The sequence below is a fragment of the Hevea brasiliensis genome, chromosome 5 (assembly GCF_030052815.1).
Source record: "Hevea brasiliensis isolate MT/VB/25A 57/8 chromosome 5, ASM3005281v1, whole genome shotgun sequence".
NCBI lineage: Eukaryota > Viridiplantae > Streptophyta > Magnoliopsida > Malpighiales > Euphorbiaceae > Hevea > Hevea brasiliensis.
The window spans coordinates 114,715,980-114,743,964 of NC_079497.1; the positions used below are offsets into that span (position 1 = coordinate 114,715,980).

The following is a 27,985-nucleotide window of genomic DNA, read 5'->3' on the forward strand; positions in this document are numbered from 1 at the left end:
CGTGTCCTCATCTGCCCCAACTAACATTCCAATCCTCACTTCTCCACTAATCCCTCGTTCTTTTTTTCTTCTTCTTCATTATTTTATGTTTTTTTATACAAGTATTTATCATAATTAAAACAATTTCCAAGATTTTACCACAAATATTATAATCTTCTACATAGTTTACTCACAAATATTATAGCAAATGGTATGTTAAGATATAGTTTATTTTAAATAATGAAGAGAATTATGCAATAAATTAAGAAAAATCTTGCATATAGTAGCTCTTCTGTGACACACATATATATGAAAAAGCTTGCCTAGATAGGCTATAGTTTTCTTTTTTAATTGATGATGAATACCCACTTTATATTTGAACTTGTCAAAGAAGATGTAATGTGTTTTGAAGTTAGAAACATTGAATGTCACTAATCTTAGTTAATACCCTAATTTTGTTGTATTATATAAAAAAGAAGCAAGTGGAAATCCAAGTCTTTATTTTAATAATGTGAAAAGGTAGGTATAGCCTAATGTTTCAAAAGCTAGAGTAGATAATGAGACAAGGCGGCTTTCCTTTGTCATAAAATTACCATTTCCAAGTCCCTCACTCATCTAATACTATTTGCTTCTTTCATTTATACTTTGCTCATGTTTCTTGCTTGCTTACCTTTTCCATTTTGAAATTTTCTTACCTCATTTTAGGGTTTTTTTTTTCTTTTTTTTCCCTTACTTTCACTTTGTAGAACTCAAAAAAAGAAAGTAATTTTTTTAATATGAAATAATGTGGGAAGCATATTGTTAGATTCGTCTTAAATATTAGTAAAAAAAGTTTTTTTAAATTAATTTATTAGTTAAAAAGTAATAAACTTTAATTTAAATTAATATCAAAATGATAAAATAATTTTTTATTTCTAATCACAACTTTTCCTATTTTCTTATTTATTTATTTATGTGTGCAGTGCACAGACAGAGAGAGAGAGAGAGAGAGAGAGAGAGAGAGAGAGAGTTAATTGGCCGTACCCTTCGCTTCACTGCAGCTGTCTTTCTTTTTCTTTCCTACGCCAGCCAACCCAACCTTCTTTTTTGTTACCAGTCTTTCTTCCATTTCATTTTATAATTATCTTCTACAATTTTCTTTTTTAAATTAAAAAAAAAAATTGTTGGGATTTTCTTTCCTCCCTCCTCTTACTGCAAAATTTCTTCTGTCTAAATTACTATTTGCTGCTGAAGGCTGAAGCATTCAACTTTCTAGGAAAACTCCCTTTTTTCTCTATGTATTTTTATTTTTTTTAATATATAAAGAAATCTGTTTCAAGTATCCTATGCAAGAACTTAGAAAAGAAGACAAAGCCAATGCTCATTACTTACATAATTGTATTACATTCATGAGTTAAAGTCTCTGTTCCCCAAGGTCAAGTTGCTGCATTTATGTCACCTTCTTTGATTTCTTAATTCTATATTTCTTATTGAGTTGCTGCTTCTGCAATGCAGGTTTATGTTCAATGTTTTATCAACTCACATAGAGATTCTAAATGAAATCTTGTCCAACCATATGATTTCTTAATACATTTATCCTCTTTTTTTCCATCTTCTCTTTTTATTAAGTATTTCTAGGGTTTAAATCTTTTCTATCAACCTTCCAAATTCTAACAAAATTTCTTTATTTTTACAAACCTTGTTGATTTTTCAATTCTTCCACTAACTTACTACGATATTGGTGTAATTTTTGCTAATTTTTGTTTAAGAATCCTAACTATCTGAAATAAAAATTAAAATCTGGGTCAGAACTTTAGTTAACTGGGGAATTTATGAGATTAAAAATGATCCCATATAAGATGAAGGTTTTTAATTTCTTTGCTGGGGAACTTAAGCATTAAACCAAAATTTTCAGTTCTTTATGTTTCCTATTCATGTTCATCCACTGCTCAACAACTTTGTTATCTCAAGAAGCTGCATGATTCTGGTATAAGAATATCAGAAGGAACTCTATCATGTACTATAACCTTCCAGAAAATCTTGATGTATTAACTGTAAACTAGTAATTGCAGTTGGAAGTTTTTGTTTACCAAAGGGTAGGAGGCAGATGCACATCATTTTGTGCTAGGAGTGAGTGAAGTTGGGAACTGCTACTTTTTCTCTAATGTAGCAATACTTGAAGTTATTGCAGACTTTTATCCGAGGTTTATGATTGTTGGTTGGATATTTGTCTGCAATTGCTCATAGTCATAGCAATGATGTGTAGGTATAGTAAGTTCTTGAAATTATGTTTTCTGTTGGTGGTAGTAGTTAAGACTTTAAAGAGTAAAGATTGTTAAGAAAGGAAAAAGTGGATACTGGAAATGGTTCCTTTACTGTTATTTGTATTTGGTTGGAAATCAAGAAGATGTTTCAACTGTCTGTCCTTCAATAAGATTGTTTGCTCAATTGGCTATTTGTTTTCTTCACTTCTTACAGATATTAGACCTCATTAGCTTTGATAAAATAAAAAAATAAAAAAAAGACCTCATTAGCTACTGTAATTTTAAGTTGAGAGAACAGGAATTTTTCTGGGGATCCCTTCAATTTCACATGCTTTTAGGTGAGTTTTAGTATGTGTAGTTAGAGAACTTAATTACTCAATTCTTCTTTGATTCATTTCTTTTTCCATTCTTTTCCAAAGCCAGTGACCTCACAACTGCCCTGCAGTTCTTCTTATATTGGTAGCAAAATATTTTGCAAAATTGGTATTGCTTATCATCTTACCTTCTTTGATTTCTTTCTCCTATCTCCTAACAGTATTTACTTTTAAAGAAAAATCTGCACTTTAAAAGTTTTTATTGGCAGTGGAGCATGAAAAGATTCTGCAATTTTGAGTATGATCCAATGCAATAGTTTATTTTAAAAGTAAGAAGTTAATTTGTTACCAACAAATGCCTGCTGCTGCAAGTGGCATGATAATGTTCTTTTTGGAGTAGTACTTTTATTTCTTCTTGTTAATTTAATCTTCGGTTTTGTATTAATCATCAACATAATCCATGCGTGGTGCAGATTCAAAGAAGTTAACTTTGATCCTTGCACTGTTGGACCCGACTTGAAGAAGAGCAATGCCTAAGCGTCTACATATTATCTGTCACTGCCAAGTTTTCCTTCTCCACAGCTTGCTTAGAATATTTTAGCATTCAGTTAAATTGGGAATTAGGGGCCAATAACATTGGAGTTCCGAGCTTTCCTTCATGTTCAATTGGCATATGATTCACCAATAAAATGTGAAATTGGCATTCCGGATATTCTTTGAAAATGGAAATCAAGGAAGCAGAAAGGGTAGTTATAGCCAAACCAGTAGCTTCCAGGCCTACTTGCTCCAATTTTAGGACTTTCTCAGAACTCCTTGCAGGTGCCATTAGTGTTTCACCCCCTAATGTATGTTCAGAAACCACAGTTGCTGCTATTAGACCAAAGACAGTGAGGTTCAAGCCAATGGTGAATCGTGCTCCAGCTGCATCGATTTCTTCCCAGGTGACCACTTAGTCACTCCGAGTCGTCCTTCCCCTTCAAGAAAACTTCTCTCTTAACTTTACAAATTTTTTTTTTTTTTTTTTTGATAATGTCAGGCTGATCTCTCTGGAACTGCACTTTGCAATTCATATGATAAAGTTTCAAAATCAGACAGTAAACCTACTGTGATATATAAACCGCAGGCCAAACTTGTTTCAAAGACAACCGTTTCTCTTTTGGCGAATATGGTTAGTAGTCATGTTCTTCTTTCCTGTAACTTCACTTTTTCTTTGTCTTCTTCTTCTTACTCTTCCTCTTTCTTGTCCTGATATATACATGTTCTTCTGGAATACATGTATATAATATGATGTTGAATATGCAGAGTATCACTGCTCTACTTTTGAGACGCTAAAAATGCAAGAATAAAAAGTTTTCTTCTGACCAGGGAAATTTTGTTGCTGGTCATCAACAACAAACGCTACCATTGCTTGAGGCTCGAGTTCAACATACAAACCAAGAAAACCACAATTTTACAACCCAGATTACATCAAATTTTCACCATAATATTCCATCTCATGCACAAACAGATCAGTCAACTGAACCCTCAAGGTTAACATCTCAGAACCAAGAGGAGGATCTGAAAACCTTATCTGCTGCATCTAATAGGGATCGACCTTCATATGATGGTTATAATTGGAGAAAATATGGGCAAAAGCAAGTAAAGGGAAGTGAGTATCCGCGAAGTTACTACAAGTGCACGCATCCAAATTGTCCAGTGAAAAAGAAGGTCGAAAGATCTTTAGATGGACAGATTGCAGAAATTGTCTACAAGGGTGAACACAACCATTCAAAGCCTCAGCCTCCTAAACGCAACTCATCAGGGATGGAAGGGCTAGGAATTGTATCCGATGGCAATGGTCAAGGCATAAGTACCCCATTATGGAATAATCATCTCAATGAAAGAAATGAAGGTTCTAAATGTAGAGGTGAAGATCAGAATGAAAAAGGATTGCCTCTTCATTCGACTTATCAGGCTAAAGCTCCATCATCCCATGATCCTGCTGGAACTGGATCAATTAATGCTGGTGTTGCAACTCCTGATAACTCTTGTGGGCTTAGTGGGGAATGTGAGGAAGGAAGTAGGGGATTGGAGGGAGATGGTGATGAACCTAAAATTAAAAGGAGGTAAGAGATAAAGCATTTTAGATAGTTTGAAAATCTGTGGTGTTTTCCACATTCACCATATTGTTGGAAAAGTGATAGTCATTTGGTCTTTCATCAGTTGATGTTCAATGCTATTAATAATTCTTGAATGATGATCTTCATTATGATTTTATTGATACTCTTTCAGGAAAAATGATAATCAATCAAATGAAGCAGGCATATCAGGGGATGGTGTACAAGCACAAGAGTCCTGCCTAGTGGTACAAAGTTCTACTGAAACTGAGATAGTGGGTGATGGTTTCCGCTGGAGAAAATATGGGCAGAAAGTTGTGAAGGGAAATCCATATCCCAGGTTGATACTCCTGGACTAGTTGAGGATGTATAATATTTTCTGATTTTCTTCTGTTATCCAGACTGAGTTTTAATAGGATCTCTTAAGAAACTCAACTCAATTAAGCCTTTATCCCAAAAATTTGGGATCGCCTATATGGATTCGCATTCTCCACTCTAAACAATTTTGGATTAAATCCTCAGAAATGTGTAATGCTTCTAGATCGTCATGTTGTACTAATCTCCTCTCCTTTTTTTCTTTCTATCCTCTAACCTAATGTGCTCTACTTGTCTAACTGAAGCCTCCGTATGTTTGATCTCTTAAGAAACACTTTGAAGAAATGAATCTGGCTATTTCGGCAAGGCTTGAACTTGTATTCCTAATATTCACAACCTTTTGATTTAGATTCCATGATCATTTCTAGTTTTAAGTAGGTTGCTAGTTTATTCAGAAACATCAGTAGTTGCTGCATTTTATTTTTACCCTCTTATCAAAACTCTCTTAGTATTTTCTTAAACTTTCCTCACATCTTATTTTTATTCATCTTGCAGAAGTTACTATCGTTGCACAGGTCTAAAATGCAATGTCCGCAAGTATGTGGAGAGAGTATCAGATGATCCGGGAGCTTTTATTACAACGTATGAGGGGAAACATAACCATGAGATGCCTGTCAGGAGCACAAATTCAGCATCTGAACCCAATTCACAGGCTCCTACCAGTAGAAGCAAGGCGTGATCTCATGAGTTGAAGGAGGCTATTTGCAACTTGATGTTTATTCTGACCATTAGAGTCTGAACAGAAAAGAATTGAGATGCGTCAGAAGCTAAATAATTGGGAGAAGCTGCATTTCTACATGTTTGTCCTGTGAAATCCTGTGGCTAGCTCGCAGGCACTTCTTGGTGAAGACAGTTTTGTATTTGGTAATTCAGATTATTTTCCTTTCTTCCTTCGACCTAATCTCTTATTGCTGCCTGTGCTGTCTTTAGCTTTATTATTTAGGAATACAATTTTCTTTTTTTCCAATTATTTTTTAATTGAGCATAACAATGAAGTGATGACTTGCCTTGGATAATCAATGTGTAATATGTATGCAGTGCAGTTCCATTTCCTATCAACTTTGAACAAGTTTACCATTACAAAGCTTTAAATACTATAATTGTCAAGTAGAGATAAGAGTTATTGCATGTAAGTGAAAGCAGTGAAGCCCCTGTCAATGTTAATAGTTTCTTTCCTATTAGCCTGAACATTTTGAACTGCATATTATTGTTTTGATCTCTTCTGCAGAAAGAATAACTAATTAAAAAAAAAAAAAAAATGCTACCGACAAGAAGGAATTGAATTATAGAAGGACCCTTTTCTTATTGGACTTGAAGATCAGCATGAAATTACTCACTCACCACTGCATGAGGTGGACCATCTACTTATGTCTAGCTCTTCTTAGCATTGCGCTCATGCTCTATTTCTCCTTGACTAGTCTGGGAGTTTACCCAAATCTGGTTCATCTTGACTCAATTCATGGATCTGGCTTCTTTAGGATCTATACTCAAACCGCGTTTTTACCACCCAATTTCAATAGTTTTATATATTTAACGCTAAACTTACGAAGATGACTTCAGTATTATAATCTATCTTTGTATAAGGAAAAGTTGAATTTTCTTTACTTGAATTTGTGTGCGTGATTTTTACGTAAAAGATATTGAAGTTGGAAGTTAGTTTTCTGAGTCCACCTATGCTTTGCTTATTGTTAATTGATCCATACCATTTGCTTTGCACGTTTTCTTGGACGTGCCATTTGGGCATTTTAGACTCTTTCTTTCTTTCTTTCTTTCTTTCTTCCTATTATCCCTTTCACCTATGTGATTTGTCTCCATCTCCATATTATTATTATTTTTAAAGATTTAGAGAGGCCAAAGCATGAATCTTTTTTAATGTATCTTCATAAAAAATACACCATATTTAATAAAAAATCTTAAGGCAAATGCAATAAGCGTATGGTCATTTTCATTTATATATTTTTTACTCAATTTATTTGACACTTACATATTTTCAACGATTACAAATTTTAAGTCTTCATTGTGACTTATTTGTCTTTAATCAAATCAATTTTACTATAATGCTAAATAATAACTTGTAATGCTATTTAAAATCATAAACAATTATCATAAATCAAGAATTTGACAAGTTTCATTCACTAATTAAGCAACTCTTGCTCTTTGAAATTGATTAAGATGTAACAAACATTTTTTTTTTTGAAAATAATTAAGAAAATTTTATAAAAAATTATTTGATACATTCAAAATATTAAATTTTAGTACTCTTTGCAGTCATAGAGCATTTTATAAATGGTATGAAATTTGATTTAAAATCTGCCAAATTTCACTGGGCTGTAGAAAGCGCAAGTCAACTCCGCGTTGACATCATATGATGCAGAAGATACAGTCGTTGGATCTCGTCAACGGAAATTAACGAACGCACCAAAACCATCAACTTATGATAGTAAACGACATCGTTTTTCTTAAGAGAGGGTGGTCCAATAAGACCGTTTCAGCCAATCATCAAATTTGAAAGAAACTGGAAAGGAAACGAAAGCATAGAAAGCTGGAAAGGAAGAGAGATGGTTGGTTGATGGCTTCTCTCTTTTTTTCTTTCCCCGTTTTAACTTATCTATCTATTTCCATGGCCACTATATATTACCAACAACTATCCCTTTGAGTTCTTCATTCTCTATTTCTTTCATAAATAGTGTTAATTGAGGACGGATGGCATGGATTCCCTGTTCCGGTATTTCAAGAGCCAATAACTCAAAGAAGAAGACGAAGAAATGGATGATCATCAACCAGAAGCAACTTGATCAGATCAAACCCACTTCAGGTTACTATTTCTTCACAAACAGTGTGACCCGTTTCATGTAATCACTCTAGGACTAAGGATCTTTTGCTGTTTCCTTTTCTGGGTTTGTTGTGAATGAATTTCTCTCTTTTTAAGACATGTCTAGGTATTTAATTGCTTCTTTACTATCCCTGATGTCCTTGAGAAATGGGGTGTTCCTGCCTGCCAAACTTACTCGAAACAGCTAAATGTTAACTCACAGTGCAGGATAATGTACTTGTTTTATGTTTCTATGGTTTATTGAGGATGCTTAATCTTTTGTTGCTTATGTTAATTAGTCTTGAGACAGTGAACCAAGACGGTAACAAAATCCTTTAGAGCATATATGTATGGAGGTGATTTCTGGAATATGATAATATATCTTATGTAAGATTTCAAGTCCCAATCTAAGCATGGATTAATGCTTAAAATTTTGTTTGCTTTGCTTCATCACAACAATCCAGATCAGCTGCTGGTTGATATTTGCTTGTGAGATGCAACAGTTGTGGTTTATTATCCTTTGATAGGAGCTTCATATCCAATTCCACTGCTAGAACAACCCTGCAAAGTTTTTTTTTTTTTTTTTTTTTTTTTTTTTTTTTTTTTTTGTATCATTAATGAACTGTTTCCCCCCATATCTTTGTGTGCAGATAAACTGGAGAGCAGTTCCCCTTTAAGTCTTTCTTTTTGTTATTATTCTTTCTTCTAATTCATTTTCTAATTATCTTCTACAATTTTCTTTTTAAATTTTAAAAAATTGTTGGGATTTCCTTTCCTCCCTTCTCTTTCTGCAAATTTCTTTTGTCTTAATTACTCTTTGCTGCTCAAGGCTTAAGTTTTCAAATTCCTAGGAAGACACCCTTTCTTTCTCTTCTTCTTCTTCTTCTTCTTCTTCTTCTTCTTTTAATATTTTAATAGATAAAAAAAAAACTGTTTCGAATATCCTAAGCAACAACTTAAAAAAAGAAAGAAAAGGAGAGAAAGCCAATGCTCATTACTTAAAGTCTCTATTCTCCAAGTCCAAGGTCAAGTTGCTGCATTTATATTGCATTCTTTAATTTCTTCAATTGTCACATAGAGATAGAGTTATCGCATGTGAGGGAGCAGTGAAGCCCTGTTGAAGTTATAGGTTTTTTTTCCAATTTGAGCATTTTGAACTGCATATTATTGTTTTGAATGTCTTCTGCAGAAAGAATAACTAATTAATTAAAAAAAATGCTACTGACAACAAGGAATTGAATTATTGAAGGGCCTTTTTTTTTTGTTTTTTTTGGTTAAAACGTTAACTGATAGTGGTGGATAAAGTACTTGTTTCAGTAATTGAAATCTTGCTTTATGTTTCTATGGATTATTGAATCATGCTTAATCTTTTGTTGCTTATCTTAATTAGTCTTGAGACAGTGAACCAAAATGGTAGCAAAATTCTTTATAGCATCTCATATGTACTACACATGGAGGTGATTTCTGGAATGTGATGATAGATCTTCTGTAATATTTCAAGTCCCAATATGAGCATGGATTAATGCTTAAAAGTTTTCCCCCATATCTTTATTTGCAGAGAAATTGGAGTGCAATTCCCCTTTAAGTGTTAAGGATGCTTCTAAACATGGAGGGTCAGATAACATTTCAGCACTGACATTTACATTCCGTGAATTGGCAACCGCAGCTAAAAATTTTAGAGCAGAAACTTTGTTGGGTGAGGGAGGATTTGGAAGGGTGTACAAAGGGCGTCTAGAAAGCACTAACCAGGTTAGTCACGTTGATCATATAGTAACTTTTCTATTGCATATTGGATAAAATTGTAAGCAACCTATGTAAGTTCCACACCAAGTTCTCTCCTCTAATTTTGTGGCTTGCTTTTAAGTGTTGAATTTTACTTTTTGGGTCAATTTCAACCGTAAAATTCTACTAGGAGCTTTGACTGATAAAATTATGAATACTTTTTGTGAAAAGAACTGAAGCTCCAAGCATGTATGTGAAGCAAGTAGGTACTGAAAGTCAATCCTTGTGGTGTTTGTTTCAGGTTGTAGCTATCAAGCAACTTAATCGTAATGGTTTGCAAGGGAACAGGGAATTTCTAGTTGAAGTGTTGATGTTAAGTCTACTTCACCACCCTAATCTTGTTAATCTAATTGGTTATTGTGCTGATGGAGATCAAAGGCTACTGGTTTATGAGTACATGCCTCTAGGATCTTTAGAAGACCATTTGCATGGTATATACATTGCATTAACTTGATGTGATTTAATATTCATACCTATTTCTTCCTTTTAGGCTGGCAGCTTACTTGCTTCTTTTCCAGATATTTCACCAGGCATGAAACGACTTGATTGGAACACAAGAATGAAAATAGCAGCTGGTGCAGCAAAAGGATTGGAGTATTTACATGATAAAGCTAGTCCCCCTGTTATATATCGAGATTTAAAGTGCTCCAACATTTTGCTTGGTGAGGGCTATCATCCTAAGCTCTCTGATTTTGGCTTGGCTAAACTTGGGCCTGTTGGAGATCACACCCATGTATCCACTAGGGTCATGGGCACCTATGGATACTGTGCCCCAGAATATGCAATGACAGGTCAGCTGACTATCAAATCAGATGTTTATAGTTTTGGGGTTGTTCTTCTGGAAATCATTACAGGCCGAAAAGCAATCGACAGTTCGAAAGCTACAGGGGAGCAAAATCTTGTTGCTTGGGTAAGAGACCCTGCCTTTGTTGATGCTTTCACATTGTCCTTGAGAAATAAGTTTAAGAATCCTGTTTGTTTTTCCTGGGATCTTTGCCCATATCATTGTTTGCTTTGTGTGATATATCATTTCATGAGTCAGCACATTCAGTGAAATGTCATGGTGAGTGGTGTAAAATTTCCCTAAATAGTGTCACTCGCTGAAGAGGATGATCTGGTGATAGAGTTTTCCTGATAAATAAAGATAGGAATCCAGTAGTGCAGTTTTGTAATTGCAGGTATGTGGTTTTGTAACATCAACACACGAGTCATGTGGTGCTACCTCTTAATGGGATAATCAGTAGAATCTACCACCCTTCCAACTCGCATTTTCACCAGCTCCAGTCCAAACCTGAGATTGAGCTTCATGAGTAGTCTGATAGGCTTTCATACCAAATCTAGGAATTTGGCTAGGTAGAATAGGAGGAACAGCTTCAAACACACAACTTAGGCTAGAGACAATGGGGTTGTAAGTCAATTATGTGTATATAGTCCTCTATTGCTTCATATTTGCCTGAAGTCATAATTTATTGCCTAATCACTTGCGCTTTGAGTTTCCACAGGAAGCCGGGGCAGAACTACGTTATGAAGTAAAGGAGCCTAGGCCCTAGGACCCCCAAAAGTGTTTAAAATTAAATGTTTGCCTATAAATTTTACTTTTTTTTAATATATATGTATATATTGTTTAGCTCTTTAATACTTTCATAGCTTTGATTTAGCCCCTACACTTCTATATAAATTTCATTCAGGTTCTTTATATTATTATTTCACATTTTTATTTTGGCCCTATATTTTATCAAGATTTCATTCATTTTCTTTTAACGTTCATCCACCCACCCACCCCCCCACCACCCACCCACCCCCCCACCACACCCCCCTCCCAACACCAGAAAAGATGAATTTCTAGTTCCGCCCTTGACAGGAAATGTATGATATATAGCTAGAATGTGCATTTGTTTTAGGTAGCTTTCATTTTTTTTTTTTTTATTGAAGTGAACTTTGATTTATAATAAAAATGTCAATGCATTGCTTATAAACAGTTGAACTTTGAAACAATCTTCCACCATACATTTATTTCAAAATAACAATTCATTCCTCTCTTTTTTTCAATGTAATATATGATTGGTGATTGCAGAATACAATGCTTTAAAACATAAATGCATAATAGTGACGACCATAATTGAGGCTAGCTCAACGTTATATAAAGGTTACTGTTTGTCTTGTCAGGAAATATTTTCTTATTGCAGAAAGCAACATATTGATTTGTGAAGGAAGTCCTAAGGTTTTGGTCCAAATTTGGGTTCTTACTAATTGATTTTTCTTTCCCCCACTTAGTAAGCCTTGGCCCTCATTACTATAGAACTGTATAAATGAAAAGGAAAAAGAGAGAGTGAAATTAAGGACTTACTGCTGTGTTAGCTGATGGCATGTTGACTTTGACTGCAGGCAAGCCCCTTGTTCAAAGACCGAAAAAAATTCTCACAAATGGCTGATCCAATGCTTCAAGGTCAGTATCCTCCAAGGGGTTTGTACCAAGCTCTTGCTATTGCAGCAATGTGTGTCCAGGAGCAGCCTAATTTGAGACCAGTTATAGCTGATGTGGTTACAGCTTTGACTTACCTTGCTTCACAAAAATATGACCCAGATGCACAGACGGCCCCTGGCACTCCTAGAAGAACAAAGAAGGAAGCAAGGCTCAGTAGTGGCAGGATCTGACAGGTTTCAAACCAAGGGGATTAAGTTAAGATTGTTCCACTACTGATTGTTGATATCTTGGATTCCTTGTGCTTGACAAGGAAATATTAATGCTCAAAAGGATTGCATACAAATTTATGTAGATCACAAGGCTCAGAGTTTTAGCATCGGCCACATCTCATTAGGGCCTTCATATCAAATTTTTGTGTCATTCCGGGTATTTGGTATTTTTTATATTAGCAGATACGTCTTGAACCAGAGTAGTTGGTTGTAATCATATACATATTCCCAACGACCTATGTTGATCCCTATTGTTTGTTAATACCAGGTGCGAGGGCTTTCTAATGCTGGTGGTTGTATATTTCTTGTTCCTCAACATATGAAAGCCCTGTAAAATTAAACAGTTCGATAATAGAACATGGCACTGAGATGCAAATGGAAACGTAGGCTTGCAAGCAGTTTATTGCCTTGTCAAAAAATATATCCTACTCCAAACAAAAGATAAAAGAGGCACATGAATAAAGAGAAGTGACCACTTATAATCACTGATCTCACACAAAAGTAAGCATAAATGTGCATGCAGGAAATGTTTAGACGGTCAATATAAAACAACTGTTAAACAATGGCAAAATATTTATAAACTTGTAAAAGGAAAGGTAGTTTATTCTTCATTCAGCTTTGAACAAAATGAAATAAAAAAGAACCTCATGTACTAAAAAATGTTATAAATCATACTCTACAATATGTTCTCTGGAAGAAGATGATGATGAAAAAAGGGAAGAGAAGGGGGACCAAAAATTGCTTTAATTACTTCGAACTGAAATTGATACAAATATATGGCTTCCTTTCTCCTACCCTGAATGTATGCATAATTACAAAGAGAACTTGGCGAGTTCTTGGGCAAAAAGTGCCATCTTAGAGGCATTCTGAAAATTCTCCCCTACATCTTCTCTTGGTCTTAGCTTTCTTTCAGCAAAGGGCTTGGATCTTTTCCCCCATTACTGGACATAATGTCGGCGGACTCGTCATTTGGTTTCCCCTGTCACACAGAATTTTTTTTATATAATTAAAACACACACACACACACACACATCATGGCTTAAATCCATTATCGAGGAACTGTCCAAAGGAAAATCTTAAGAACAATTAATGAACCAACAGAGTGGACTATAGAGATTGTTATTTAAACCAACTTAAACAATTAGAACAAATAAAAATTTTGCAATTTAATAACATGCCAGGGAATTCTGGGCAAACCTGTCCTCTTAATTATTGATGACTGCTTTCAAGTATATTAAGCATTTATCTATACTCATCTTCCCTTGTTTTGAACCTAACACGGATATTCACCAAAAATAGGGCGAAAGCACAAATACTTGCCTTAATTTTGTCACGCCATCCAAGGCCAAATTTTAATAGACCCATCCTTCTTCCGGGGCTTTCTGCTGTGGAGCTTTGACTGTGCCCTAATCTACAAGCAAATTACATACAGAAACACAATGCAACTTAGATGCACAAAATACATTCAAATGCACATGAATTCTCAGTATGCTTAAGTAAAGCGACTGATGTAAAGATTTGTATGCAACAAAATCCCAGTTTCGTAGTGTGACTAGGTGAACAAAATGGTTGCATGGCATGCAGAAACAATGGTAAAGCCCATTGCACAATCATCAATATCAAAAGAGCATATGTCTTGGATCATGCATAGGCGCATTAATGGATGTCACAGTCTGCAGAAAAAGCTTATATAGATAAATCCCAGAGGGCAACCTTCTATTGATCCACATTAGCATTAATCAGGGGATTCATTTGCCATTAAAGAAAAAAGACCACTTTAAGGGTGTTGTGCTGTGTATGCATATTTGCAGAACATACATAAAAAGCTTTGAAAATATTTTAATTGCAAGGAAGCTTCATTGATCTTTGATCAAATTTAGATCCCTCATGACATAATGGTAGTATGGTACTATGTAAGTTTGATAGACAATGGCAAAGAGAATCACCCATATGCTACTATTTGTTAAAAAGCTTAAGGTCATAAAACAAGAAAAATTTACCATCCAGGACAGAGTTGTTGGCATTTGGGCATTTCTAGCAGACGCTAGCTAGATGTAATTTAGATCTTCTGTAGATGGAAAGCCAAACTTTTCTTAGGGGTCTTTAAAGAATTTTCATATGTTGCATTTTATGTTTTCATTGTCAGTTGGCTGGACTTGTTAAAAGGACCATGTGAAAGGAGTCGCATTAGTTTTCGGTCACATATTCATGCAAAGCAGAGTGGACTATTTTCAGTTATTATATGATGTTAGCCACGTGAAAAACTATAAAACAATGATGATTTTCCTTGTGTACCGTGGAGAAGACAGTGCTTTAGCTTGCCCAGATTCATAATTTATGGTAGCCTCCAACATTGATTCTGCCATAACCACCCTTTGTTCCATCTGAGAAAGTGAAGCCATAGCCTTCTCATATTTTTCCTGCACATATAATTGCTGTACTGTAAATAGATGTAATAATGCAAAGTAAAGATGGAAAGTGAAACGTAATGCTATATTCCTAGGATCATAATTGTTGATGGTGCAGAGAGAATAACAGCACAATCTTCCAGGTACTATCAAATAGCCGTTTTCAACAGCCATATAATTGCCATGAGGAGACATAAAACAAACAATGGAGGACCGATTGTTTTCACGTTAAATAAATACACATCGATAAGGGGAAGAAAATGACTCTCAATGTATGACCATCTTGAAAAGATCTAGTTCACTACAGAAGGGTTGGCGAAGACTCATCTATCCAAAAATTTAACTTAAAAAGATATAGGAGGTGCTTATTCAATCCATAAAATAACGTAGCAATATTTTTATTTTACAAAAATTCAGATCTGCTTCAGCTGCCTGCAATATTGAAGACTAAGATAACCAGAGAAAAGGGGAGAAAGGAAACCTGAAGTATAGTTGCTGCATATCTTTGAGCAGTTGCATCTTGCTCAGCACTTACACGAGCTTCTTCAGTTATCCTCTGTTCTTGCTCTACCCGCATCAGAACCTGCAACATTAATAAACATTATACAGATTAGTTAGGAGTTAGGACTCCTCACAGCATAAATATAGATCCAACTTCTAAAAGTAGACATTAGAATAAAATATTCGATCATCAGGAAAGAAGGATATTATAGAATTATTAGGAAATGTTAACCTGAAGCATTGCAGCTTCCTGTTCTTTCTTATCAGAAAGGGCTTGCCGCAGATCAGCCACCTCTTGCTCCAATAGCTCAATCTGCAAAATCAATCTCAAGTTTGACTTAGCCAAGCAAATTGAGTGGCAAGAAGCCCAAATGGACAACAAAGTATTTATACTTATCAACTACTGACTAATTCAGCTTGTAGCTTGAGGACAAGGCATATTATGTTTATGCCTTGGTGGATCTTTGAATCAGTTCCTTTTCTTTTATACTTCTAAAATTAACTGAATTCATGATAGGCTTCTTTTAATCAGGTCCATAACAATCAGCATTGGAAACTTCATATACTGAGTTTTAATTATTGTGATTAAACTCAAATCAAACCAAAGCAAGATCCCTAAAGCATTTGTCTTCCACCACTCCAAAACATCAAAGAATAAAATTTAGCCTCAAAGGAGAAATTTATTGAGAAAAATAAATCATTTGCAGGCAATCTTTTCACATGTGGCATTTGATTGATTTTATCCACTGTATTCAAACTACGAAAGTCCATAATGTGATCCAAAAAATTCCAAACCTAGGATGGGAGAAAAGTTTAAATTATACCAGCGCAAATATCTTTCACAATGGAGTAAATAGAAACAACAATAGTTGTCCAATCAACTTTAAATGTACCTTTGCACTCAATTGCCGTCGATTATCTTCTTTTACCATTTCCATCAATGCTGTCTCCAGTTCCTCAGATCTGGAAAAGCACAAGAATGAATAGCATAAATACAACTGGATTTTTCGTGGGTATGTGTACAAGACGAATTAGACAGGTCAATCAGCAATTAAAATTGTTGTTATAAGTCGTTCCTAGCTTTGAACTGATTGACACCTATTTGTTATCATGAATGATTACCACCAATAACGAATAGCCCTTAAAAAGCAACTGTTAGTCACAGAATTAGACAGGGAGGATATCTGCTAATGCAAATAAAGGTGAACAGAAAACTAATGTATATCAGAATAAGAACAATGCAATTGTTATGGAAAGTCAATCACTATATTATTTCTCTGTATATTCTGTATTCTGTATTCCTATTTAGGATTTCTTATTTAGGATTTCTTCCTAATTAGTAGAACACAATTATAGAAATCAATTGTATATATATATACCCATGTACAGATTAATTGAAATTAAGGAGAATCATCTCTTTCTACATAATATCAGAGCAGGTCATCTATCTAGGGTAACTATTTGTTCTCACCACCCAGCTCAGGAGAAACCTTGGCTGCCGACTGGCCGTTTCAACTCCGATCAACATCGCCGGCGTCGCCTCAACCCCCTCATTCCACCACTGTGTGTTGTTGCCTGATCCAGTACACTATTAAAGGACTTCTGAGGTTTGGCTCTCAGATCCCATTTCGGTATTTGTTTGATTTGTGATTTTGGGTTATTTTGCTGCTGTAAGCACTTTGGATTAGCATTTTGGTTAGTTTTCTTTGTCTCAACAAATAGTAGACAACAAGAATGTTATTTCAGATGTGATTCCGGTGATGACTAAGATCACGGAACACAAACTTAATGGTTCGAATTACCTGGAGTGGAGTAAGACTGTTAGGATCTATTTGCGTAGCATTGATAAGAATGATCCCCTTACTAAAAATCGACCTACGGATGATACACGACAAACTTGGCTAAGAGAGGATGCTTGGTTGTTTTTGTAGCTTCGGAACTCGATTCACAGTGTGGTAATTAGTTTAATTAATCACTGTGAAATTGTTAAGGAATTGATGGATTACTTAGATTTTCTGTATTCTGGTAAAGGGAATATCTCCCCTATTTATGATGTTTCACTGTGAATTTGTTAAGGAATTGATGAATTACTTAGATTTTCTGTATTCTAGTAAAGGGAATATCTCCCGTATTTATGATGCTTGTAAGGCATTCTACTGTGCTGAGAAAGAGGATAAGTCTTTCACGGCTTATTTTATGGATTTTAAACGGGTATATGAGGAACTTAATGTATTGTTACCTTTTAGTCCTGATGTGAAAGTTCAGCAGGCCCAACGGGAGCAACTGGCTGTTATGAGTTTTCTTGCAGGCCTTCCTTCAAAGTATGAGACTGCTAAATCTCAGATTCTCTCCAATTCTGAGATTTCCTCTTTACATGAAACGTTCACACGGCTCCTTCGTACAGAGAGTACCCAATCTTCATAGCCTACCAGTAGTGCTCTTATTAGCCGTAATCTAAATGGACAACAGAGTAATAGAAAAGGAAGTAGAGGAGGAATTACAGGCAACAGAAGTAATCAACGTAATGGAGAGACTAGTTCTAATCAGGACTCAAGATGAGTCATTTGTTATTATTGCCATGAGCCTGGCTATACAAAATATAATTGTCCGCAACTTCAAAGGAAAAATCAGCGATCACAGATGGCAAATATGGCAGCAGAGGATTCTACAGTATCTTCCTCTAAGAAAACTATTTTGGTATCTCAGAGAGGATTTTGCACGATTTTCCCAAAGATCGTGCATCTCTAAAGCCTACCGGTTCCTCACATCGCGATCACGAGTCAAGTAAATCCACTACATGCCTTGTATCTTCCTCATCCAAATGGGTTATTGATTCTAGTGCGACAGATCACATGACAGGTAATTCTAGTCTTCTATCTGCTTTTCAGTCTAATCTCACTTCCTTTACTGTTATTTTAGCTGATGGTTCTACTTCTTGTGTCATGGGTTCTGGAACTGCGAATCCGACTTCATTAATTTTTTTATCATCTGTTTTATATCTACCAAAATTCTCTTTTAATCTACTTTCTGTTAGTAAACTTACTCGTACCTTAAATTGTTCTGTTTCCTTTTTTTCCTGACCAGTGTTTGTTTCAGGAGCTTACGATGAAGCAGATTATTGGTAGAGGACGTGAGTCAGGTGGTCTCTACATTCTGGAAAATCATGTACCGCGGTCGCTTGTTTGGTCCAGTACCTTAACACCTCTTGAAGCTCATTGTAGATTGGGCCATCCTTCTTTGTCTACCATGAAGAAGCTGTGTCCTCAATTTCAGTCTTTATCAGTACTAGAATGTGAGTCGTGTCAGTTTGCAAAACATCATCGTTTGCCTTCTGTATCTAAAGTCAATAAACGGGCTTCATCTCCTTTTGAGTTAGTTCATTCTGATATTTGGGGTCGTTGTTTTGTTACTTCTAAAATTGGATTTCGTTATTTTGTTACTTTTGCTGATGATTACTCGTGTTACCTGGTTATATTTAATGAAAAACCGTTCTGAGTTGTTTTCTATCTTTTACGCCTTTTGTAATGAAATCAAAACTCAATTTAATATTTCTGTGCGTATATTAAGAAGTGACAATGCCAAAGAATACTTTTCAGCACAATTTCAGTCTTATATGACACAAAATGGCATTCTTCATCAGTCTTCCTGTGTAAATACCCCATCCCAAAATGGCGTGGCCGAAAGAAAAAATCGATATCTTCTTGAGGTAACTCGTGCTTTTCTTTTTCAGATGAAAGTTCCTAAACACTTTTGGGCGGATACAGTTTCTACGCATGTTTTTTTATCAATCGTATGCCGTCTTCTGTCCTTAATGGGGATATTCCTTATACTGCTTTGTTTCCTGTTGAACCCCGTATTTTTTGTTGTACCTGTTTTGTGCGTGATGCTCGTCCACAGGTTATTAAATTGGATCCAAAGTCTCTCAAATGTGTCTTCCTTGGGTACTTCCTACTGCAAAAAGGGTACCGATATTTCTCTCCTACTCTTGATCCTTATCTTGTTTCTGCAGATGTCACATTTTTTTAGTACACTACATTTTTTCCTCAATCATCTGTGTATGAGAGTCAGGGGGAGGAGGATGATCTATTAATATATACTATCAAACCAATGTCTAGTCCTTTCCCACAGCCTGTTCCTTCTGTCTCTAGACTTGCTCGACCTCCCGTTGTTCATGTTTATTCCAGGAGATAGGAGATTCTTGACTCAGATCCTCCACCAGCTACTTCGTTGGGAGATCCTGTATCTCATACTGATCATGATTTTGATCTAGACTTACCCATTGCTCTTCGTAAAGGTAAACGTTCATGTACTTACCCTATCTCTACTTTTGTTTCTTATAATCAATTGTCTTCTTGTTCTCGATGTTTTGTTACTTCTTTAGACTCTGTTCCTATCTCTAATACTGTTGGTGAGGCACTGTCTCATCCTGGCTGGTGTGCTGCTATGAAAGAGGAAATGGAGGCTTTAGATGCTAATGGTACATGGGAACTGTTGCCTTTGCCCACTGGTAAGAAAGCTATTGGTTACAAATGGATATTTACAGTAAAGGTAAATCCTGATGGTTTTGTGGCTAGGTTAAAAGCACGCCTTATAGCAAAAGGATATGCTCAGACATATGAGGTTGATTACTGACACTTTTTCTCCTATAGCTAAACTTACTTCTGTTCGCTTGTTTATCTCTTTAGCAGCTACATATGATTAGCCCCTGCACCAATTGGATATCAAGAATGCTTTCCTTCATGGTGATCTTCAAGAGGAGGTGTATATGGACCAACCACCTGGGTTTGTTGCTCAGGGGAAGTTGGGTAAAGTTTGTAGGCTTCGGAAGTCTCTTTACGGCTTGAAACAAAGTCCTAGGGCTTGGTTTGGGAGATTCAGTAAAGCAGTACAGGAATTTGGTATGCAAAAGAGTAAGTGTGATCACTCAGTATTTTATAGGCAATCTGAGGTTGGTCTAATTCTCCTGGTAATCTATGTGGATGACATTGTCATCACTAGGAGTGACTCTGCAGGTATTTCATCTCTTAAAACTTTCCTCCAAACCCAGTTTCAGACCAAAGACTTGGGATTGTTAAAGTATTTCTTGGGTATTAAAGTTATGAGAAGTAAGAAGGGTATTTTCTTGTCTCAAAGAAAATATGTCCTCGATTTATTGACAGAGACAGAAAAATTAGGTGCTAAGCCTTGTAGCGCACCAATGACTCCAAATTTACAACTGTTAGCAGGGGATAGTGAGTTGTTTGAAGATCCAGAGAGATACAGGAGATTGGTAGGAAAATTAAACTACCTTACAGTCACTCGTCTTGACATTGCTTATGCCGTTAGTATGGTAAGTCAATTTATGTCTTCCCCAACGGTTGCTCATTGGGAAGCCTTGGGACAAATCTAGTGTTATCTGAAGGGCGCTCTAGGAAGAGGTTTGTTATATGGTAATCATGGGCATTTGAATATTAAATATTTTTCAGATGCCGACTGGGCTGGATCTAAGGTTGACAGGAGGTCAACTACTGGATATTGCGTTTTTGTTAGAAGAAATTTGGTGTCTTGGAAAAGCAAGAAGCAGAATGTAGTTTCTTGATCTAGTGCTGAATCCGAATACAGAGCCATGACACAATCAGTATGTGAGGTAATGTAGATACTTCAATTACTAGATGTGACAGGTTTTAAGACCTCACTGCCTGCGAAATTGTAGTGTGATAATCAAGCTGCTCTCCATATTGCTTCTAATCCGATGTTTCATGAGCGGACCAAACATATTGAGATTGATTGTCACTTTGTTCGTGAAAAGATTCAACAACAGATCATCTCAACAGGACACATCAAAACTGGAGAGCAGTTAGGAGATATTTTCACAAAAGCTCTGAATGGAGCTAAAATTGACTACATTTGTAACAAGTTGGGCATGATTAACATCTATGCTCCAACTTGAGGGGGAGTGTTATGGAAAGTCAATCACTATATTATTTCTCTGTATATTCTGTATTCTGTATTCCTATTTGGGATTTCTTATTTAGGATTTCTTCCTAATTAGTAGAACACAATTATAGGAATCAATTGTATATATATACCCATGTACAGATTAATTGAAATTAAGGAGAATCATCTCTTTCTACAGCAATCAACAAGGCTAAATCCTGCAATGCAGATAAATTACAATATGACCTGCAGAACATACAAGGCAAACCAAAAATGTGATTGTGACAGCATTATTTAAGCTGCCAGGATGTTTACATTTTTCTACTTTTAAAGCAGTCATTCATCATGTTATCTCCACTATATATGGGAACAATGAAACAATTACATCCTTGAAAGTTGAAGAAGCTAGATACTGCAAAAAGTACAAACCTGAGTATGGAAGATCTTTTCTCCTCCAGCAACCTGCACAATTCAACCTTCAGCCAAACCACCTGCACAAAAGCTGTTAATGACTGAATTTTAAAATGAGTGAAAACAATAACTTGCCTTCAATCTTTTACAAGAATTTGAGCAAAAGATTAAACCTTGAACATATATTTCTTCATGTATTTTTAAATTATGGAATGCTTGAAGATGATTAGCCACGATAAGAACAGAAAGTCAGCCAAAACATTCTAATTTTCATAATGCAGCCATTGTAATTCTGATAATGAAATTAATATATACAAGAAAATTATGGTCAAATACTCAAAATTAGATTTTTTACCATGTTTCCTCTTCATATTTCAGGCCAAACCTATATTTTTGGAGGTGGCATAAGTACATTTAATATTTGAAACATCAGTGAATATTTCAGAAAATGATATGTTAGAATTCTTTATCATGTTATGAAACTGATCATAATGGAATCTAACCCCAAACGAATTCAAATCACCCAACATGGGTAACTAGAATCTAGTCAAACCTAAGAAGGTGAAAGACCATTAAGAGAACATATCTTGTCCACAGATATATCAATAATTAATAAAGCAATCCCATGAAGGCAGTATTCTGGATGCAAACAGTATTTTTTTTCTTCTCTTTTCATTGATGTCTAAAAATGACAGATTTGATGTATTTGTGCTTATTATACAACTGTGTATCTTAATTTTACTTGTATCTACTAATATCTAATCATTTTATAAACTTTCCGAATTTTCAAAAAAATTTGCATAGCGCTACGTTACGGCAGTTGTAGGCCTGTTTCCTTAAACGCGACGGCGATTTGAAATCATGTTCCATACACCTTAAAAATGCAGAACTAATTTAAAAAGAGGGAAAAAGTACCTGTTCTTGAAGATCAGGTAGTGAATCTGCTTCAGTTACAACATTTAGATCACCAAGCAAAGCATCCAGATTAGAGGAGGGATGCTCCAAGTTAGACTTGCCTCCTTCACCATTCTTTTTTTCTTTTGTTACTTGTCCACGGTCATGCTTAAAACTGTACAGCTTAGATGCAAGCCCCTTTGAATCCTTCCAAACTCTACCCTTTTTCGATCTTTCCTCTACCACTAGTAGTACAGCTGGTCTATGCTTTTCTCTCAACTCTTGTAGTCTAGCCTCATTTACAGCCAAAAACCCCATGCAAGCAGTAAAAACAAGCTGGCTGCTATCAAATGTTGACCCCGCAAGGGATTGCAACAAAGTAATTGCATCCCCAGCATCTTTAGTTGTTACTAAGGCTGGACCTACAGAAAATTGCATGGCATGGAATTATGTTGCTTTACCCCTAGAAACATCAACAAATTGGAATTTACCCAAGCAGATTGAAAACAAAACGTATAGAAAGCAAAAACACTTGTTTTCATAATATAAATTAATCAGTACCATATAATTCCATCAAAGCAAGTGCAGTTCGAAACAGCATCACACGATTTCCTTCAAACAGAAGAACATCCCAAACTCGGATAACTGGAGAAAAAGGAACCATAACAGTTCAAAGTTAATATTGAAATGAGAATAACCAATATATAATTAAACAGAACGAGAAAATGCTGTGCAAAAATTTATTTTCATCTGAAACCACAAAAGCTCACCACTTTCCCAAGGAATCATATTGACAAAGATGGAAAGAAACCAAGGTCCAGATATCCATGCCACCTGCACTCCCAAGTAATCCAGATGATTAACTGCACAAAAGGCATAAATGGAATGAAAAATTGTCTATACAGATTCATGTGAGAAAAGAACTGCAAAATAGATTGCTAAATACAGCAAGTGTTGAACATTGACAAACCCAATTTTGGAAATCTTTCTCTCATCAACTCCTCAAAAACAAGTTGGTCCACCTAATCACAAAAACAACTTATTTAATAAAGATCAAATAACAGAAAAGTCTCCAATCCTTCTATAAATATTTGATCTATCGGTCTAAATGAATGTCATATACATGTATGCCAATTGCTAAAGCAGAAAACAACAAGTGGCTTTGGATAAGAATTAAGAAATGACTCACACCTGAGATTCTATCATTTCTTCCGTATAGTAGCCGTCAAAATAGTCATCAATAATGCCCACCAAAGTCCTGAGAAATTCCACCAAACAGACTGGTCCATCAAGCCTATCTGTATATAATTATAATGTGTATTTGTGCATATCACGAACAAAGAAACAGATAAGCAGTGCCCTCATTTATATTAGAGACTGATGAAGCAAAAAAATACACTAATTTCAAGTCACACAATAAAAGAAACGAAATTTTGTGGGTGGAGTGATAAAAACCAGTTATAAAATTTATCCTCCAGATATGAACAGTGCCCAGTCATAAGTTTTATTTAATGAACTTTTCTCAGTTCATTTTCATCACATCCCTGTTTAAAATAATAAACAAAGGAGATAGGCTTCTCAAACATACCAAAAGGCATTTTCCTCAGGCATCAGAAGTAGCAATAATCCAGCAAAGAAATTCATCGCCTGCATTTATTTAGGTATTATAGTTAATAACAAGCATGATTATGCCAATATATAATCAATTCACTATGCCATGGTTTTCTTAAATTGAAGTTAATATAAGGATTATATGGTAAGATAACCATGTGAAGCAAGTGCAACACATTATGACTAGCGTAAAACACAACCTGACCACTTGCCAAAAATCAATTATGCCAATAAAGTTGAGTTTGGAGCAAATCAAATCCAGAATTAAAAAAAAAAAAACCCTGCAAAATGCTTGTCTTTTGGGGTGACAAGGAAGCTTCAACACGCTGAGACCTCAACAATCAAATGTCAATAAACCTCTGATAACATTGCAAAATTTTAAGGTGTTTTGGGCCATTGCATTTTTATTGTTGCAGGACATAACCCTGGCATCATTTTCTGAACCTTGAAGAAACCCTTTGCATTCAGTTTACATGACTTGTATGAACAATGGAAGTAATACTCAACTCAACTCAATTAATCCTTTATCCCAAAAATTTGGGGTTAGCTATATGAACAACGGAAGTAATCAAGAGAGAAATTTCTAAAGAACTGAAACAAAGAAATGAAGAAGAGGGAGGGATGGAGAGAGAGAGAGAGAGGAGGAGGGGGAGGAGAATAATCAAGAGAGAGATTTCAAAAGAAAAGGATAGTCTCTGTTTTTTTTTTTTCAATGATGTCATAGAACTTAGGAGGATTCAATCTGGCTCATAAAAACAATGTCTACACAAATTTCCGTTGAAATAGAAAATATTGAAGCAGATAAATTGAAGCATTGTTCAGAGTTAAGCTAGAATGTACAGAAATATTAATTTGGATACCAACTACCTGACAATACCCAACAGAGGGATTATGCCGCGCATAGGCTAAAAGTAAACGCCTCAAGGAATCCCTGCCATGCTCATCCAATGCAGGATGACCCGGGAAGGTTCGTGGTATATCCTGCAATGTAAACATAAAAATCATTCTAGGGAGAAACCTGGATTGCAATCCAAAGCAAAAGAAGTAGCACCTACAAATTTAAAAGATTGAACGATAAAGTCCTAGGCGCATGCATCTAATGACCTTCTCAATTTGCCTTTTCCATTTCCTGGGTACATCATTTGAGTTACTATGGTCCTTGCTTTCATCAGCCTTACTTTCTTCAGCCAGCAACTCCTCATAATACTTCTCCACTCGACGTGCCTTTACCCCAACAAAGGCTTGCCATACCTATAATGGCAGGATAAACATGGTGAATATGCAATTTTGTTATAAATAGAAGAACTTCAAGTGCATTGACAAACTAAATAGTGTCAGCTTTACCTCTCCTCTGAGATCCTTCGGCACTCCCCCATGAACAAGGAACTCAAGTTCTTCCTTCCAAGAAAAGAACATCTCTGGAGTCTCATTGTCTGCTGTATTTTCTTGTATGGATGTCTTGACTTTTCCATCAGAAGTGTCCTTAACACAGACATCCTCCTCAACGTCCTTGGCTTCTCCTGCAAGTTCTGCCTCTCTCGTTGATAGAAGATGACCTCTGCCTGCAGTGATCTGATTGTCTTTCATATTCTTTATGTTCTTAACACGTGAACTCATCATTTTCTCGAGGGCATGGAGGGAGAGTCTAATCCTAGACCAGGTTTGAACTTTAGCGGCCTTTGATTGTTTTAGGAGCAGCTCCTCCTCTTTAGGTTCTTTTGAAAGTTGCACCTCTTTTTCTGGTTCTTCCAAATGCTGCACCACTAGTTCAGGTTCCTTTGAAATCTGGTCCTCCTTTTTGAGTTCTTTGGAAAGCTGCACCTCCTTTCCAAGCTCTTCCGAAGACTGTTCCTTCTGTTGTTCCTCTGAAAATTGCTCCTCTTTCTCAGTTTCGTCTGAAAGTTGCACCACCTGTTGAGGATCACATTCTTCTGAGCCATCAAAATCAGATTTCTTCCCACTAGAATAATCCCCCTCTTGGCCTCTTTCTGAAATGGTCTGTACTCCCAATTTAGCAGCCCGCAATATCTCTCCAGATTCCTCTTCAGATGAGCAAAATTGATCAGATTCTGTTTGATGTTCAAGGAAGATCCTCCATTTCTCTGATCTTTCCTGTTCCTCCTCCTGAAATCATGAATATATTTCTAAGCTGGGAAGAAAACACCCCTTTTACTTTTATTGATTTCACTCTGCTAATCTCAGTGGAAAATAGTTCATGAAATTATCCAAAAGTAACCTCTTAAAGATACTAGGACATGAAGCATGAAGATGACATATTTCATATCTTTTAAATTACAACGACAAATTATAAACCAGAAAATTTGCTTTAGCAGGAAAAATTTTAGAGTAATAGCTTTTGCTGAAAAAACGACAGCAATTGTTTAGTTAACATCTGAATCATTAAATTCCAAAATGAATAAATTTCAATTTATCAATCCTGATACACGGGCAATAGTTCAAAATTGATTAGAAGACAGCTCTACAAATCACCTTGATTTTAGAGATTGGTTAAAACGTGCCTCTGTTAAATCAGAGTGGAAAAAGACTCAACCTAGATTGGCTTACATGAAATTGCTTCAACTAGTAAGGATTAAAAGGGAAATATACCTTATAGATACTAACGTACTCTCTATATCTTTGTACGTGTTGAGGTCTCAAAGCAAATCCATAGGAATCCCTGTAGACAGTGATAAAAATCAGGGGGAGAGAAAAAAAAAAAAAAAAAAAAAAGCAAATAAGGAATTCCCATTTCTAAAATCCTCAAAGGAACAGAAATGCCATCCAATTCTTAATACAAATAACTTGCCTGGAATCAACCTCTAATGAGCGCCTACTCAACAAGGACAACAACATACTTCAGATAGAACTCCAATTCTACTGCCCATAGCTCTTTTCTGTTTTACACCAATCTCACAATTCCACCCTTCATACCACATAATCTAACCTAACTCTATTCTCGGCTCAGTACTAGAAGGATAAAAGTTTCATTATTTTCTACAAATAGCATCTCCACTATCAAGTAAAACACTAGAAATTCAAGTACTAAACATTGGTATTGTAGAAAAACATAATGCAAGCAACATCTTTAGCTATCAATCCAAAAACCATATTCATTTTCATCAGAAGAAGATGAATGAGAGAATCTTTCAAATAATTGTGGAGAAAGTTTAGCTTCAATTGACGCGTGGACAGAAAAAAAAAAGTTGGAAATGAAATGTATACCTCCTGCGCTCGATAGTGTGGAGGAGATTAAAGCTCTTCTCCGCCATCTTCGATCAACCGATCAAGATTTGGAGATTTCGGAGATCTAACCCATGAATTTTGCTAACTGAATTTTGTGAATTTCGGAGAGTTGATAGCTAAGAGCTTTGCTCCGGCTCCTGGTCGTTAATGTGTAGGATGGTCACGTGCTGCTTCTAAGGCGGGTTTCTCAATGGGGACATGCTAAAAGGACATAGATTAATGATCTTGCTGGCCCACTGTGGGCAACGTGCCACCTTTTTATTGGAAAATTTGTGACTGTAGGTCACGCGCGGTGAATAATGTTTGAAGGGTAGTAGTTGACCGTTGAATTTGACCACCGTGGGTCCACTCCGTATTCCCTCTCTCGCCCGACAACAGTATTGATTTAACAACAGTATTGAATTTATATGATATTGAATTTGATATTATTTTAAAATTTTTGTTAAATTAAAAATCTTGTTAATTATAAAATTTTAAAAAATATATAATTTTATTTTAAATATTAATATATAAATAAATTGATTAATAAATTGTTTTTTATTATTTTTAAATTAGTTGACATATGTTAATAAAAAAAACCAGCATGCCGTAAAAATTTTAGACTTTAAATATGCGAAATATTTTTAAAAATAATTTTTAAATTTAATAAATAATTTTTTTAAATAATTATTTAAATATATATTAATAAATTTTAAAAAATAATTCT

At 35.5% G+C, this 27,985-nt stretch overlaps 3 protein-coding genes across 5 annotated transcripts; 2 read left to right on the plus strand and 1 right to left on the minus strand.

The window, feature by feature from the left end:
- The first annotated feature begins 1,006 nt into the window (after window positions 1-1,006).
- Window positions 1,007-6,066, plus strand: LOC110633736 (WRKY transcription factor 44). 3 transcript variants are annotated; one of them, XM_021782490.2, is made up of 6 exons: window positions 1,007-1,393; window positions 3,010-3,477; window positions 3,573-3,704; window positions 3,902-4,641; window positions 4,808-4,972; window positions 5,503-6,066. In XM_021782490.2, the coding sequence occupies exons 2-6, from the start codon at window positions 3,259-3,261 to the stop codon at window positions 5,684-5,686; spliced, it is 1,440 nt and encodes a 479-aa protein (XP_021638182.2). In that variant the 5' UTR covers window positions 1,007-1,393; window positions 3,010-3,258; the 3' UTR covers window positions 5,687-6,066. The 3 variants fall into 3 exon arrangements, with proteins under 3 accessions (XP_021638182.2, XP_021638191.2, XP_021638159.2); XM_021782499.2 differs by lacking the exon at window positions 1,007-1,393 and adding an exon at window positions 1,570-1,975; XM_021782467.2 differs by lacking the exon at window positions 1,007-1,393 and having other exon boundaries at window positions 1,570-3,477.
- A 1,449-nt stretch (window positions 6,067-7,515) lies between these two features.
- Window positions 7,516-12,693, plus strand: LOC110633728 (probable serine/threonine-protein kinase PBL7). The gene is made up of 5 exons (XM_058147552.1): window positions 7,516-7,822; window positions 9,378-9,568; window positions 9,843-10,032; window positions 10,120-10,511; window positions 11,987-12,693. The coding sequence occupies exons 1-5, from the start codon at window positions 7,711-7,713 to the stop codon at window positions 12,254-12,256; spliced, it is 1,155 nt and encodes a 384-aa protein (XP_058003535.1). The 5' UTR covers window positions 7,516-7,710; the 3' UTR covers window positions 12,257-12,693.
- Window positions 12,694-12,923: 230 nt separating this feature from the next.
- Window positions 12,924-27,460, minus strand: LOC110633722 (uncharacterized). The gene is made up of 18 exons (XM_021782445.2): window positions 27,259-27,460; window positions 26,644-26,713; window positions 25,381-26,160; window positions 25,141-25,287; window positions 24,904-25,017; window positions 24,014-24,072; window positions 23,617-23,683; window positions 23,396-23,447; window positions 23,196-23,288; window positions 22,987-23,070; window positions 22,447-22,847; window positions 21,550-21,611; window positions 16,098-16,167; window positions 15,437-15,517; window positions 15,185-15,286; window positions 14,591-14,715; window positions 13,616-13,706; window positions 12,924-13,274 (listed from the first exon to the last, which is right to left on the minus strand). The coding sequence occupies exons 1-18, from the start codon at window positions 27,303-27,305 to the stop codon at window positions 13,194-13,196; spliced, it is 2,526 nt and encodes an 841-aa protein (XP_021638137.2). The 5' UTR covers window positions 27,306-27,460; the 3' UTR covers window positions 12,924-13,193.
- Window positions 27,461-27,985: the final 525 nt, after the last annotated feature.

Excerpts from the sequence above, each read along its gene's own strand:
- LOC110633736 (XM_021782490.2), top strand. The coding sequence starts at position 3,259 with ATGGAAATCAAGGAAGCAGAAAGGGTAGTTATAGCCAAACCAGTAGCT. Across the intron at positions 3,478-3,572 it reads CTGCATCGATTTCTTCCCAG|GCTGATCTCTCTGGAACTGC; the intron begins GTGACCACTTAG and ends TGATAATGTCAG. Across the intron at positions 3,705-3,901 it reads TTTCTCTTTTGGCGAATATG|GGAAATTTTGTTGCTGGTCA; the intron begins GTTAGTAGTCAT and ends TCTTCTGACCAG.
- LOC110633728 (XM_058147552.1), top strand. The coding sequence starts at position 7,711 with ATGGCATGGATTCCCTGTTCCGGTATTTCAAGAGCCAATAACTCAAAG. Across the intron at positions 9,569-9,842 it reads GTCTAGAAAGCACTAACCAG|GTTGTAGCTATCAAGCAACT; the intron begins GTTAGTCACGTT and ends TGTTTGTTTCAG. Across the intron at positions 10,512-11,986 it reads AGCAAAATCTTGTTGCTTGG|GCAAGCCCCTTGTTCAAAGA; the intron begins GTAAGAGACCCT and ends CTTTGACTGCAG.
- LOC110633722 (XM_021782445.2), bottom strand. The coding sequence starts at position 27,305 with ATGGCGGAGAAGAGCTTTAATCTCCTCCACACTATCGAGCGCAGGAG. Across the intron at positions 22,848-22,986 it reads TGCTTTGATGGAATTATATG|GTCCAGCCTTAGTAACAACT; the intron begins GTACTGATTAAT and ends AATTTTCTGTAG. Across the intron at positions 13,707-14,590 it reads AAAGCACTGTCTTCTCCACG|ATTAGGGCACAGTCAAAGCT; the intron begins GTACACAAGGAA and ends ATTTGCTTGTAG.